This window comes from Phoenix dactylifera, chromosome 7 (assembly GCF_051530095.1).
Source record: "Phoenix dactylifera cultivar Ajwa chromosome 7, Ajwa_hap1_PhDact_Kaust_v1.1, whole genome shotgun sequence".
Lineage (NCBI taxonomy): Eukaryota > Viridiplantae > Streptophyta > Magnoliopsida > Arecales > Arecaceae > Phoenix > Phoenix dactylifera.
In genome coordinates this window covers 28,576,030-28,592,084 of record NC_143196.1, presented here as the reverse complement: position 1 = coordinate 28,592,084, position 16,055 = coordinate 28,576,030, and the positions used below count along the sequence as shown (strand labels likewise).

Below are 16,055 nucleotides of genomic sequence, written 5' to 3'. Positions count from 1 at the left end.
GAGAGAGAACAAGCTTCGAATTGAAGTTTGATATTAAGAAATGAGATTCTTAATTATTATTCATAAAAATCTTAGAACTTAATTAGAAATACTACTCGAGGGAAGCTCTCTCCTAGTAGGAGCAAAATATTAAGAATTCAAATTCTTTTTTTTCAACTAACAATCTACTAATATAACCTTAAGACAATTAATATAAAATTAAAAAATAAAAACCATGAAATATTATTAAATATATGATTGACAATAAATAATATCCATATCCTATCATCCATATATCAAAAATTTGATCTTTTTTTTTTAAAATTAAAGTAATAAAATATGTATAATAATAAGAAAGAATTACAAGATAAATATAGCTAATAGTCAACAAATAAGCATGCACTTGGAAAGAGAGATGTGCGCTTCACTAAATCACTACCAAAAAATTTAATGTAGGTGTATAGAATTTTGACCTAATGTTATGTCACAAACCATGTAAAGGGCATCACAAATTCAATTTAGCATTTTCAATCATGTCATACTATGTGATTTTAATTTGTTTACTAACTACTAGCATTATTATATAAAAAGTAAATTTTTCTAATATATTCAATCTTGGATATTTTAGGTTTTATTTAGGACATATTTTGTTTTTCTAGTTAGAGCCTCAGAAATAAAAATAGGAATTAGAGGAATCATGCTAATTGTGGAAAGTTGATTTGCAGTTAACAGACCTCACTAGACTATATAACATCTCAAAGAGATTTTTTAGGGAAAAAATCTAAGGGATGGTTTTTTGTTCTAAACAACAAACTTATAGTTGCTATAAAAACTCATACAAGGTGTAAACTTTTCACCTACTTCCAAGTCCAATAACAAAGTTCAATAGTGAAACCTAGTGAATGCAATGAACAAATACTAAAAATATATGTAAAAAAAAAAAAGTTTTAGAGAGTCCTTATCCATCCATCTATTCGTCCAAAAATTTATATACCATGTCATTGCCATTGAATTCTTGATTCAAGACAATTTGATACATATAGATCTCTTCAAATAATTATATAGTATTTCTTTATAGACATTTTAAAGCTGGTATCACCATAGTTTGCATGTCACTTGGCAACTCTAATTGTTGATTCAAAAGTCAAATCTCCCCCAATCCACACAACCTCATTGCCTACTGGGCTGGTCCGGGCCTGGGCATTTGCAGCAAGAAATATATGTTCGATTCCCTCTGCGGTTCTCCTTCCGTTTCCCTTAGAACAAACCCGGATGTCGTCCTGTCCTGATGCCCGAAAGCCTCTTATAAAACGCCGAGAGATCCCGGCTCCCTCCCTCGCTTCCCCCAATCCCTTTCCCCTCTCTCCGCACGAAGCGGTGGACGGAGAACGGAGTGAAAGAATCTAATAAGAGCCAAAAACGAGATCAAGACCTCGAATCCCTTCACTTCTTCGCATCCCGAGTCTCGCTATCACTTCTCCGCAATGCTGCGAAGGTATTTCGATCTCTCTTTCTTCTTCGCGGGCTCCAATCTCGATTCTTTAGGGTTTATGGGGTTTTTGTTCGATTCTTCCCTTCAAATCTTGATGCTCTCCGGTCCTCATAATATTCTTGCCATTAAATATTATAAAAGAATTTAGATAGGGTTTTGTTGCAGATGATGCTATTTTAATGCATGCAACGGTGAAATTTTTGTAAATCAGAGTTTTTTTTGGTATTTTTTGGATAATTTAGTGCCCCCACTGTAGGTGCATTTGGAAGCTCTCATCAGGCGATTCCCTCAGGAGGAACCCTCGGACGACCATGGCCCAGGTGCATATCCATTTCTTGATTACTCTTTTGCTTCTTGATCCTCTTATGAGCATTGATGCTTTGACTAGGGAGATTTCTGAGCTTTGTGTGGAGTTTATAAAAGAATAAAAAATGAGTTTGGTAAAGAAAAGTAATCCCTAAAGCATGTTGTACAAAGATATGCAAAACTATAATGATTGTAGAGTTAGCTTATCTAGTTTTGTGGAGAACGAATCTATGAGAACTATATTATGCTATCAAGTATCTTGAGCAGCTAATATTTTTTAATTTTATGGATTTAGTTAAACAATACTATCAACTCCTGAGGCTTCAATTTTACATGTGCGACAAAAAATCCGCTCATACCATAACCGTAAGGAAGTCAATGCGTAAGTTTATTGATGAGGTTATCATCCTGTCATGTTTAGCAGCTAATAAAGAGTGGTTGTTGTTGCAGAAAAATTAATGTATAGGGCATAGCATATGTTATACAAATGTGGAACCAAATTTTGGTTTTATAATATATGAAAGAGGTGCATAATTTGTATGAAGGGGTTCATGTGGCAAAATGTCCATGTGTTGGTACCATAACAGATTTATGAGTAGTCAAACTGAATGTGGTAGTATCAAGGGGTTTACGCACTCTATACTCTGTTATCCTTATGCAGAAAGAGATTCTATAGTTGCCAATAGAGGCAAAATATTGTTGCATTAATAGGTGGGTATTGAAGTGATTCCCTGTAGTTTGCTATTCATGCCTTAACCTATCTGGTGCTTTGGGTTGTTTGACATGCACATCTCCAAATTGGTGTCATAGGATGCATAACATAACCAAAACTAGCAATTCTTAACCCATTTGTAAGGGTTTGTCTATAAGAATCTTTCTTCATAATTGGTTCTAATTTGGACCAAGTAGTGACATTTCCTTTTGATGCTCTATGATGTAACCTTTCTCTCAACTTACTGCTAGGCCTTCTTAAAAATTGAGCTTCTTGCATTATGAGGGCATCTATTGGCTGTTTGTGTACATGCTAATACCATTAATTTTATTCCCATATCCTATCCTATCTGCTTTCCAAAGCATCCTTTGGTTTATCCATCAACGTTCTTGTATCTCTGATATCGACCCATTGTTTGTAGATTCATCATTGTTGACGGGTATTCTATGCCATGCAACGTTTCTTGGGCTGCTTATTTGTATATTAGATAAATGAAGACTGTATAGAAGACTTATTGGGTTCCCTAGGCATTGGCTTCCTCAGGCATTGAGTGACTGAATAGGGGGAAAAGATGATAGCAAGAGATCTTTGAACTGAATTGTAGATTTACTGGCAATGTATTAAAGGTGATTATGGACTGATGCCTATGGTAGTTGACTGAAATGAAGAGCATGTAGGGATATATTTACAGATTGTGATGGGTTAAGCCCACAGATTGTTGGGAATTAAAAGATCACAGTCTAGAGAAGGTTATGACAATGTTGAGGCTTTATGGAAAAGTATGACGGAGGTGGTTTGGGGGTTAAGCCATATGTGATGGTTTAAGTGAAGATGATGGGATGTTGAAAGTATGAAGGGATGGCTTTGGGCCATGAAAATGAGGGGTTAAGCTAGAATCTTGGCGACAATGCATCCCAATGTATGTCATCATGGCCTTAAGCGAAAGTTTACTACCATGAAACAAATAAGGATATAGAACTATAGAAGTATTCAAAATTTCAAACATGTATTGTGACCAGAAGCAATAAAAACATGCTTGGAACTTCGCGAATAAGTGCTAACCACTTATATGTAAATCTTGGGCATATAATCAGGGTGTTTTCTTCCATCATCTTTTCATGGATTTGTTACACATAATGCAACAAGAAGCACTAAAAAACTGTATTAAATTTTGGGAAAAACTAAGAGCTAACCGTTTCTATGTAAATCTTGGGCATGCAACCTGCATGTCATGATATGTTTACTGATTGGTGGGTGCTTAAGCGGCACAGTTAGAATACCGGTGAGTGTTAAGTAGAAACTGAGCGCAAGGGTCCTTTGGATTTGATAGATGGAGTTGCAAAAAATGGTGAACTTCCAAAATTACTATTGTAATAGCTTATTGCCTCTTTCACAATGCACTTATCATATATAATGCCAAAATCGATTCAATGCTTCTGCTGGTTGCTCATCATATCTTTCTTTTGTTTGGTTATTTTTGTTTCTTAATTAATAAGACATCTGCTAACGCAGTTTCATGTATTATCGGCTTAACTTATCCTTGTTATCATGGAGAGCAGATGCCCTTTTTACTTTCTTCAAGATATGAATACTCAAATGCTTCTCACCGAAGTTCAACCCAGAGACCTGCTCCTGCAAAAGAAACTCCTAATTCAGGGAACTATATCTCAAAAATTGTCCTTGGCAGTGTTGTTGTTGGCGCTGCTGTTATGACAGCTTACAAAATCGGCTTTTTAGATATTAAACTTCCAGATAAAGCATCTTCTCGAAATTCTAGTAAGCTAAACAATGTGAGAAAGTCAGAGATTCTCGAGCATTCTGCTGAACAAACAGTTCATCAAAATAATGAAAAACTGAGCACATCAAAAGCTGACATGGAGATTGTCGAGAAGCACGATGAACCTGGCCATTTTAACGATTCAGAGATCAAGAGGGAAGTTCCAGAGATAGCACCTGCAGAGGAGCCTCTGCCTGCCAAACAGAATGAATCAGTTAGCCTTTCTCAGGAGGCTGCTTCAGTCCTAGGTGGGCAATCAGTTGATTCGGAAATACCACATGAAGACATTCAGAACAGAGAAAGGCCTGTGGCTCAAACAGAAACCAATGTGGAACAGAAGACAAGTGAAGCCTCTGTGGAACAAAATGCAGAAATTGGCAGTTTAGTTGATGTTCCCAAGGAAACTACAAATGAAGCCGCTTCTCATCATGATACTTCATTGGAAATGCCAAAGGTATGAACTTGTTCAGGTAGCATCTTTTTCATTAGATTTACCTTGTTTCTGTTGTCTTTCTTGCTTTAACCTTGTTTTGAAGTTTTGTTACTCTTCTGACATAATTTCTGCTTCCAGATGTTCAATAAAAGCCATTTAAGGTGCAAACTGCTGTGTGCCTTTGCTATGTAATTTTTTCCGTGAATTGATTTCATCATCCTAACATTCATGAGAGTTGCTTTGATTGTTGTTGTGTACTACAAAGGCCCAATAGATAATTCTATCTTAACCTTATCTAACAAGCTTGTCCCTGGTTTGCTTTGATGGATTAAAGTATGATTGATTTCAGCTGAGAACATTTAGTAACTGTCTCAACATTTTCCTCCATCTACAATGAATCTTAATGATTATACAAGGTAATCTTAGGTAAGATTTTGGCGTGAATGAAACATGAAAGGTCAGTTTTTGTGTAAGGAGACTAATTATGCAATTTAAGTTCCTGCAATCAGGAAGCAATTCTCCAAGTTCTCATAAGAGTAAGGAAATAGATGCAGACAAAGAGGGAAGAGGGCAAGGTTTGATACAAGGAAGTACATCCATATCTTATGAATTGCAACCTAAAAAGTCAAATTGGCTGTAAATATCTTTTTGTATCAATTTGATAGGGGCGTACTTTGCGTCCTTTTTTCAGTTTCATTTCTAATGATGATAGTCCCTTGCTTGTGTTAAGGAGTATGCTTCTTCTGTTGTTACTTGGGAAGTTATATTTTTTGTAGAAGGTTATATCGTCTTGTTGCTTCTATATATCCAGTATATCTAACACCAATTCCTTGGCATGGCCTATGTGGATGTCGTGCAACATTATGTCGATTTATTCCATATATCTTGACTTGCCAAATGACACACTATTATAGATAACTTCAAACTGTAGTAAACTCATCTGTCTCTCTGTCCTTCCCATCCAAGAGAGGGAGAAAAAAGATGAGTGCACTAGCCAAAAGTTGGTCTGTAGTCATCAAGTTACAAAAACAATACTATAGAAAATTTTTAACTAGACATATCACAACAACCATGCTTCCTCTCACATTCGCTCAGTTACTCGTATGGGTTTTGTCTCATGTGCCTGTATATGCTACTTGCCAGTTAATGTTTGCCATGTTTTTATTTAAAATCGATATATCCTTGAATCTAGGCACTAATATAGTTTCTTTACCCACCTTGCATTCATAAGAAGTCATAAATAATATGTTATTGCATTTTTGGCTGCCTAAATGGGAGGTTACGAGAAGACTAGGGCATGTTTTTTGTCTTGATAAGGCTAGTATACTCATGTAACACCTTTTAGACTATTCTCTATCGAATGATTGTGATTAGTGTGAGTTTCAGTGAGAATGATCAATGGGGTAGCCATTTTTGTTGTGTTGAGGAATTCCCATTTTCAACAACATACAGCGACATGCTAGCACACTTAAAAATATAACATCTAGCACGTGCAATCCACATGAAGTGTATAGATAAAAAAATCTTTAAAATATAGACATTTATGATATGTTTATCAAATTTTAAAATTTATAATTATAATTATAATCATTATTTTGAAAGTTCAATTTTATAAACAAAATTTTAGATGTATTGAAATTTTTGAAGTAGTTAGAATTCCATAATCATCAAGCTAATGAGTGCTAGTTACATTGGTCATGAGGACCGAAGGCCTTGATATCGACAATTCTGGAGAGCGATCAGAAGGCAGAGACTAAGAGGGAGTCAACTCAGTTGATGAGGTCAAGTCTCCTAAAGGTTTGGTTTTTGGTACGTCCACCGTATCAGCAGAAGCATCCAATGACTCCCTTTTGGAGTCTTCTGTGATGTCCAATACTATGGCAAGCTTTGAAACACTACCCACCCGACCATGAAGGGGTGCCTTATTCTACCACTTTGTTGAAGAGGAATGGACCTAGGCTTGTGAACTATAGCCTTTATCCTCTTTGAAGCATGAACTTAGGTCTTCAATGCCGGCCGAGCAGGAGGAATTGAAGGGGCTACAGAGACAAGGATTGGTCAAAAACTGTTTTGCAGATACACTTACTCAGTTCAGTCAAAGAGATATACCTTTGCCCTTGACTGAGGTTGGAGACTTATCGACAGTCGGGTGTGAACTAGAGGGCGTAGTAGATAGAGTCAAGATGAGTGTCGATGTTGATATGGCCCAGGATGGCGGAAGCATGTTCATGCTAAATATTAGTTATGTGAGCCTTCCACCAACTTAGAAATTCTCCCGTCATGCTAGGCTGAAGGTCGAAGGGGACAAAGTGATAATCCAGGTATAGCTGCTTGTAGAAAAAGTCCATCAACACGATCTGATGTGGCTCAGAAATAAGGAGCCGATCAACAAATGACACATTCAAAGTGTAGAGGGGCGAACAAGGGATATTCTGGGTGAGACCGAATTGATAAACAAAGATGGTGGGGAAGTAGGGTTCAATGGAGCACTTATTATTCATCGATCTATCAATTATTGAGCTAACATGGAGGTCTCTAGGAACTAAGAAGTTTCTCCATAGAAGTCCTACAACTTTGGTCTCGGTTGAGAACATATCGTCCACTGGAAATATCAATTAGGCTGGTTTTGGGGAATGGGTCAGATGCACTGATGATTCTTTTTTCCTCCCTTGTGTTTAGAATGTGGGTCCCATGTCGGTTTCATGTTATGGAGTCCAGTTTCAGCATGGTATATTCTAAGAAGGAGAGAGAGAGATGGGGAATCAGGCTCTCTCTTTAGTTGGTGCAAGTTTCCTATGATGTGGGCCCCACTTTTACTAAAATAGAGAAAGAAAGATACCTTATTGCGCATATTTTTCTAGGAAGGGGAGTGCTCTCTCTCTCTCTCTCAAAGCATTCGTGTGAGCCATAGGCTTTCAACTAGAGTTTGGCTACGCATGTCGACTTTAGGAGTTTCCATTATATATAGTAGATAGTAGATATACAGCTGAAATACCTGAACTTTGTAGCAAGAATTTTCAATTTAGGGTTGTGCACTCGCTTCCGAATCTCCTCAGAAACTTGTCCTTGCACCTGCTTTCCAAGTTTTTTATTAATTTTTATTAAAAGACCTGCTTCCCTGTACCACACCTAACCAGCTTCCATTATATAAGATACCAGATGCTTGTGGATTGTGATCATGTCTGCAGAACCTTAATTCTAGGAGCATGATTTCATGGTCCAGGATAACTTTGTCATTCAATGGTTTACCTGGTTATGAGAAGCCACACTTTGTCCTGTTCCCTATTTGAATTGATAAAAATAGTTGCCTCCTTGCAGAATTCACTAAATGCAGAAACAGAGGCCCCGATACCCCTCTCCCAATCATATTCTCTTCAAGATGAAGTGAACCCTGACATTTCCAGAAAAGAAGAGGGTGCAGATGCCTTAGCAATGTTTTCTAAGAATAAAGAGGTTATTTCATGGCAAGAACTTGACCATTCTGGATGTGTTTTCTACTGTTTTGATGTTTAGTGCACATCCTTTTTGCCTTTCGAGAAGCTCTTGCTTACTTTCTTTTGTGATAATGAAGGCTTCAGTTGTTGCACATGAAAAACCAGAGGACAAGAAAACTTCTGAAGATGGGAAAATAATACTTGATTTAATAGATGCTATTCATACTGCTGAAAGAAAGCAAGCTGAATCAGATGCTTATATCTTTGCTGAAGAGAAAAAGAAGCTCAAGGTTTGCATTCTTGCATGATCCTTTAAAGTTATTTGCAAATCTAAATTCTTGGTGCTTTTGTGTGTTTTTGTGCATCCATCCATTTCAGTGTTATGTGGACTTTCTCTAGTAATAATTGTATGGCACATGCCCAAGAAAGTATAAAATAGAACTCATCTGATGAGAAAGAGTTATCCAAATAATGATGCATAATATAGTACCAAAAAATGATAAAAAGACTATATCAAACTTTCTTAGAATTGTTCTCGGATTTTTTTTTGAAAAAAATATGGATACATTTTCCTACAATAAATATTAAATATGTATTGTTTCGGCATGACCCAATTTATTATTGAATTCCTTTAGTGCATTCCTTGCTTCGTTGTTTAGTTAATTTAAAAATCATAAAGTACTACATTTCTTTCCAAGCTACTGACTATAATCTATTCAGAATGATTTTTGTTCAAACTCCACTGTTTTTTTGTTCATTTAGTGTTACCAAGATCTAGAATGCCTATAAAACCCATAGTTTCTTACCTAAAATTTTGTTTTGACCAGTGCACTTTTTCTAGGTCAATTTCTTGTTGCCTCTACATTACACAATTAAACTATAAAAATCCTCTATTCATTTTTTGTTTTGATATTCTGCTAGTTAAGAAATCACATTACCTTTCTTTCTCTATAATCTGGTGATCTGAAATCAGTCAATAATTTTGTTCAAACTTGTTTGTTTCTGAATGACAGTTAGTTTGATCTTTTATTGGTAGATTTTTTTCTTTCTTAAAGACATGTATATGTATTAGTTATCTTGTTTCTTTATGAAATTCTCCATTGATCAAGGGTCCATATTGTGCCTTTAAAACCCAACTTGCAAGAACCACACCAAAAGATCACATTCAAATTGATGTCAATGGTGACATTCCATTCAGTTATTTTTGTATGTGCCTTTATATGCATCCATCAAATCATATTTTTGAAAGAAATGATTCACAACACCAAACTAATATGCAGGCTTAGATAATAGGGTGGCCTGGTGCACCAGGCCCTTACCATTGTCGGGTCCAAGGAGGGTCAAATATATGCAGCCTTACCTCTGCATGCAGCGAAACTATTTTTGTGTTTCGAACACGACCTCCAGATCACAATGGAGAAACTTACTGTTGCACCAAGGCTCACCCTCTAATGGGTAGGCTTATATAAGGAAACAAAAGCCTTTTCCCCCCTTGAAAAGCAACAAGGAGCATGATTTGCTTTTAAACTTTGGTTCAGAAGGGGGAAACGAGACAAACATTTTTGGGAGTATGGGAGACTTATTGAGAGATTTATATTCTGCATACTTAATAACTAGTCATTTTTTTTTTATCATTCTGTTTCACTTCAGGAGAAATATGAAAAAGATCTGAAGGATGCAAGGGCGAGAGAACTTATGTATGCCGAAGAGGCAGCAATCTTGGTAAAGGTATTAGAACATTTATTATCTTGATTTTGTAAAATGTTAGTTTCTCTGATATATGTTTCACATTTGACCATTGCGACTTTCATTGTTTAGTTTTATTCTTCTTGGAAAAGATGTAGTGGTACAGCAGTTTTCTTCTTCCTGATGCTTTACATTTGCATATGAAATTGTTTAGTCCTTTAGTGTTACCTTTGGATATAAATTTACAGGTTTACTTATATCAGTGGTACTTGTCGTTGGATAGCAATACGCTCTTAACACAATGTTTATTATGAAAGTGTGTTTCGTTAGTTTCAGATGGCAGATACGGAAATCACTAAATAAAAAATGCGCATCATAGTAAGCAAGCAATTGTTGTTCAGTGATTATATGGTTCTCAAAAAAACTTTGCACTTTTGACAGAAGTCTGTATTCCTGTTATTGGTGATGGTTTTACTCGCAATACTATAGCTTACAAGATAATTAACTTGTCACATCATGGCTCTCTCTTTTTTATCACAAGTAGAACTATACAATTTTATCCATTCAAGGATGTTTTTCTCTTAGTTTACTCTTCAAGAGGGAAAACTTCAACTAAAAGCTCATAGACATCATAATGGTATAGTATTTATCCACTGATTTGTGATAATGTTCATTTGGACATTTACATTCAAGGCCTATCATTGGATAATTTCTTGTTTCTTCTAAATTTTGTTGATTCATATATTACTCTGTAAGTTTTTAAGTCTAGACTCTAGAGCATTATTTGAATCAGTATTCTACTTAGCGATGCTAAAGGGCATGGTCTCTGATGAATAATTTTTGTATATCTAAAGGTACATAGGTTGCTAATGACTTTTGTATCTTTCAGTGATTTTTCTACCAAATTATCCTTTTCACGTGATGCAAGTAGAACAGTGAGGCTCAATCATCATACTGCCATGATTTTATAATGTTTGCTTACAAGGGGTGCCAATGTCATTAAGGAGTGGAGGTGCAACTGAGAAAGGTAGAAATTTGTGAGACAAGGGGATTCTTCATAGCCTAGCTCATTGGGGAAAGTTCTTAGCCTTTGTAGTATGTACATTGGAAAGGCCATTCCAAAATGGGCATCTCCTTTGTAAACAGTGTTGAAACTACTTATATATATTACGTTATAATTGGAGATGGATGAGGGGCAAGGCAGAATGCAGAGACTTTAGTTAGTACATAAGTTTCTTTATGCTTCTTAGTAGTCCTTAAAATTCTGGCATAAGTTTCTCTCTCTCTGTGTGTGTGTGTGTGTGTTTATGTGTGTGTGTGTGTGTGTGTGGGTGGGTGGGTGGGTGGGTTGGGGGGGGGAGGGGGTGGTGGTGGTGGTGTCATACTCCCTCCTAAAGCATGTATTAGATTTGGGCAACTCAAGATATCCTGATAGATTGCTTTGTGGCTTTTTGTCTATTAAAAGCTCATCCATCGGCATATTCTGAACTAAACATTGAAGGATTAAAATGTGAAAGCAGAAATGTTTTCTTTTAGGTATGAATGCATTCATGGAATCCTACAAACTATTGTTGTAGAGGAGAAAGTGATGACGGACCGGTTAAAATAGTATACATATGCAATGAAGACCACATGTTGCCTCAAGGAGTGCGGCTTGATTTTTCCAGGAAGGGTTATAAAAGATAATAAGATACCAGAATACTAACATGTCCATGTGTTTGTGTGTTTGAGGGAGGTATCCTGCATCATAAATTTCTTCCATCATGCAACAAAAATGGTTACAATAACTAATAAAGAAACAAAACTTGTCAAAATTCCATTTTTCATAATGTTTTCCTTCCAAAATTTCAAATTTGTTTAACTAAGATACCTCTACCCAAATAGAGTATTTAGTACGAATTTATGGCACTGTGACTTGTTTCGAACTTAACCCAATATTGGAGTAGTTGATATATGAGTAAATAGCTCTCTACAGTGTAGGTCATAATTCTTTTGCCAAAGCCTGCCGGTAAAGTTAAATGCTGTTTTAAGAATTATTTTGGGAGTATATATATATCAAATCATCATAATGCTCAATTAACATCATTGGTAGAATATTTTACCTTGCTTTGTTAAACTATGTTTCAGGAGTTAAACCGAGAGAAGGCAAAGGCAACAGCTACAATAAAGTCACTTCAAGAAAAAGCTGAACAGAATCTTCGAGAGGAATTGAGACACAAGGTAATACCCAGCTAGTGGGACCAGTTTATGCATTGCATTGCTAGATTCTTCTTACAAACTACTTGATTCCATTTCTTTTCAGATGCAGAAGTAAAACAAAACTCTTTGCTCTTTGCTTTTTGCAGGATGAGGAAACTGATATAAAGCTTAAGAAAGTTCAGGAGTTGGCAAAAGCCGAATTAGCTGCTGCTATTTCAAAGGAGAAAGCATCCCAGATGGAAAAAATTGCTGAAGCTGACCTCAATGTATGTCTCGTGCTGTTGCAATTGGCATATGTGAATACTCTTTTATATATCACCATTTTTTTCCTTATGTTTAAAAGCATTTATGAGCTGTAGGCTAGAATGTCCTATTTTCCTTCCATCGCCAGTATCCTTGATATGTTCTTCGAAAGTTCTTAGGGTGATTTATGTATTTTGGGCTCTTGTAGATTAATGCCTTGTGCATGGCATTCTATGCAAGATCTGAAGAAGCCCGCCAGACTCACTCTGTTCACAAGCTTGCGTTGGTGCGTTTGCTGTTAATATTTACTAGCATTATGTTTGTATCACTTTACCTGAAAATTTCTTAAAATGTTGAAGCTTTGATTTATTATATTTGTAATATTACAACTTCTAGGTTGTCTGTGAAAAATGTATTTTAACTCCACTAATGTTAGAATCTTACAGGGTACACTTGCTTTGGAAGATGCTCTGTCTAAAGGACTGCCAATTCGAGCGGAGGTAGCTGCACTACGCAAGTCCCTAGAAGGCATTGACAAAGAATCTCTTTTAGATTTAGCACTTACATCTCTTCCAGAAGAAATATTAAACTATGGGTCAAGTACCCAGATGCAATTGAATCAAAAGGCAAGTCAGATTATTCTCTTAGACTTTGGAGACTTAGCTTGCATTTTCGTTGCTCTTGCTACTTCTGATTTGCTGCTTTTATAGATTTCTGTTAAGCGTGTCTTGCCCACTATTGGCAAAACTGATTGCATGTATATGTTGTATTTGAATCGGTGATAGAAGTTTCTATGCCACACACACACACACACACACACACACATATATATATATATATAATATATATAAATACTTGAAGACTAGTAATCTCTCTATTCTTCTTTTCCTCAGCACAATTGTTTATGACTGTCAATTGATAGTAAAATCTACATTACCAGTATGTCAATTGGGAGGTGTTTGCTGATCTTATTTTGTCTTTTATTACAATAATGGTGTATATTCATTTGCATGTTGATTATGTCATGAGGGGATCAGAAAATCCCATGAGAAGATGATATGGCTTCGAACTTGTTAATATAGCATCATTCTTGTGTTGTAGAAGTTCCGATTCATGAGCCAAGAAGGGCCTTTCTTTTAGTGCTATTATATTTTCAGATATTTGGCTTTCTGTAGTGCTACAGGCAATGGCCTGTGCACTGGGGATGGACCTCCCTGATAACACTACCTTGATGAAAATAGATGGAGTCCGTGCCTCTGGTACAACCATCAAGTGGCTTTACTGCACACTAAGCTGAAAGCTTTGAGGACCCATGCAAACCTGTATATGGTCCCACATAGGATGTGTGTTGGGAGGATCTTTGGTACTTAAGTAGGCCATGGATCCAAAGTAATAACATTTTGGCTGGGGCATTACAAGTGGTATCAAAGTAGATCCAGCCCAAGATCCATGTGTGGCTAGGGGCAACGTAGCGTGGGTCCGTTCATGGCTAACACATGCCACTCATAATGTTTTTCTGATTTGACCCTTTTCGAGTGAGAATGCGAGGGTTTAAATGGGTGGGTATATGAGAATCCATGTAGGCATGTATTTTTTATTTTTTTTTGCTTAAACGTAGTCATGTATTTAGTCCTACATTGGTTGTACGTTGGGAAGATGTTGGGCACTTAAGCAGGGCTAGGGATCTTAAATAGTAACTTCTATCTAGCCTTCTCTCCAGTCGGATCACATTACAACACCTTTTGGAGGTTTATCAGTTCAACCTTTCACGGTGCTTTGTATCTATTGGAAGGAAATTCTGAAGCAAGTGTTCATGCACGTAATACCAGGTTACTAAATTTTTTAATTATTCTTTCTGGGTGGGAGGGTGGACGAGGGGAAGGATTAAATAGTCAAACCATACCTTTTTGCGGTTGATATAGAATCAATTATTTCCCCATGTGCTAGAGGATATATATCAGGTTCATATCCTATCTTTAAAGAATCAAGTGTTTTCATGGGAAAACCATGTTCATGAATGAAATTGTAAGCACTGCCAACTTAAACATCAGATGAGACATTCCAATATAAGGTCATTCTTTTTCTAGTCATTGCCTGTCTGCATCATCGAGTACAGCATCCTTCTGGGACATCAAGAGATTTTTACTGTTTCAATGAACACATACCATTTCCTCTTGCCATTTCATGTGATGGCTATGGATACTTACAAATGTTCGTATGATTCTGTCGGTTACTATTGCTTGCATGCTAACCTGTTGAACAATGACAGAAGTTTTGAAAGTTGTTCCTTGTTTCATGAATATGAGGTTAGACTAAATGATGGCACGTGATTAATCACGATGCCCACTTTTGCTTAGCCTTCTGTTTTCTTTTGGTTTACCAAAACTCCAAAAAGTTGATGCTTGACATGCCTCTGATTCAATTATACGATTTTTCAACTGCTCTTAAGTACCTGATTCAGAGACGGCTTTTCACTGCAGTTTGATTCCTTAAAGCGGAACCTTCGGCATTTTAGCCTTATCCCAGCTGGCGGCGGCGGCATCCTCACTCATGCTGTAGCTCATTTTGCATCTTCAATAAAGGTAAAATATTGTAGCAGCATAATGCTTTAAACAAGGGATGTGTTTGATCTACCATGGTAAATATTACTTACGAAGTATATATGGACTTTTGGAGTCAAAACACTCTTCGTTCTAATTATTATTTGTTGGGCCGACAACTTGGCATCTTGTCATTGGGACGGTGGATTGCTTAATCCTGTCACACTGAGGATATCATCTGCTGATGGTTCGCCAATGCAATAATGTAGCTGCTACCTTTGGGTCTAGAATGTTTGAATCATTTCCTTGATCGATCATAGAAACTCTTATAATCTGTGAGATACTAATCATTAACTTGAGTGTGCTTCTAATTCTTTATTTTCCATTCTTTTCAGATGAAGGAAGATCAATCTGGAGATGGCATCGAGTCTGTCATCAGTAAAGTAGAGAACTTTTTGTTAGAGGGAAAATTTGTAGAAGCAGCAGATTCCTTGGAAGCAGGAGTCCGTGGCAGCCAAGCAGAGGAAATCGTCATCGAGTGGGCGAGGCAAGCAAGGAATCGTGCTATCGCGGAGCAAGCACTTTCTCTGCTTCAATCATACGCCACATCTATTACCTTTGCCTAGTTTTGATACACCCAGGCAGCTTCTCATTCCCCATTCCAAAGATCCGTGTGGGTCCTTTTTGTTCATGTTACCTACCATCACACTACCGGTACTGCTGCCTGAGTATTCAGTTTGGTTGGACTGAGAGCACAGAGAAACTTTGAACAAATAAAAATTTGTTCATTTCAACTATAGGGCTCTTTGCCTGATGTGAGATGGAAATTTAAATACAATTTACAAATGAGTGAAATTTTTGTACTAATCATAACGAGGATATGCAAAGTTGCCGTGTACTCAAGCTGATTACGTTATCTGCTTTGTAACGGGGCCGGTACGTTCTTTTTTATTCATATTTGGCTTGGTGTTCATTTGGAGGGAGAGTTGGACAGGGGAGGGCCTGTTTTACCAATTGGGCAATGATGGCCATGATCAGATGGAGCTCCATGGGGGCACATGGAGAGTGCATCCATGTCCCTGCCGAACTCTAAATCGGTAGTTTCCATCACCTGTTCGGGATTGATTCCCCCGATTTTGATGATGGAGAGGAAAAGCTACCTATTTACACTATCATTCTGGATAAAGCTTGCGTCCTCTGTTCTAGTCTCTGTATCTACGGATTATTGATCAGAAGTTGAAAGATGGTCTTATA

The 16,055-nt window shown here is 36.9% G+C and overlaps 1 protein-coding gene across 2 annotated transcripts; it reads left to right on the top strand.

The window, feature by feature from the left end:
* The first annotated feature begins 1,110 nt into the window (after nt 1-1,110).
* Nucleotides 1,111-15,774, top strand: LOC103723544 (MICOS complex subunit). 2 transcript variants are annotated; one of them, XM_008814495.6, is made up of 12 exons: nt 1,111-1,474; nt 1,728-1,791; nt 4,049-4,720; nt 8,018-8,152; nt 8,271-8,423; nt 9,784-9,861; nt 11,947-12,039; nt 12,165-12,284; nt 12,470-12,547; nt 12,708-12,887; nt 14,742-14,843; nt 15,197-15,774. In XM_008814495.6, the coding sequence occupies exons 1-12, from the start codon at nt 1,464-1,466 to the stop codon at nt 15,425-15,427; spliced, it is 1,917 nt and encodes a 638-aa protein (XP_008812717.4). In that variant the 5' UTR covers nt 1,111-1,463; the 3' UTR covers nt 15,428-15,774. The 2 variants fall into 2 exon arrangements, with proteins under 2 accessions (XP_008812717.4, XP_008812718.4); XM_008814496.6 differs by lacking the exon at nt 8,018-8,152 and having other exon boundaries at nt 1,172-1,474.
* Nucleotides 15,775-16,055: the final 281 nt, after the last annotated feature.

Excerpts from the sequence above, each read along its gene's own strand:
- LOC103723544 (XM_008814495.6), top strand. Across the intron at positions 12,040-12,164 it reads GAGAGGAATTGAGACACAAG|GATGAGGAAACTGATATAAA; the intron begins GTAATACCCAGC and ends TGCTTTTTGCAG. Across the intron at positions 12,888-14,741 it reads AGATGCAATTGAATCAAAAG|TTTGATTCCTTAAAGCGGAA; the intron begins GCAAGTCAGATT and ends TTTTCACTGCAG.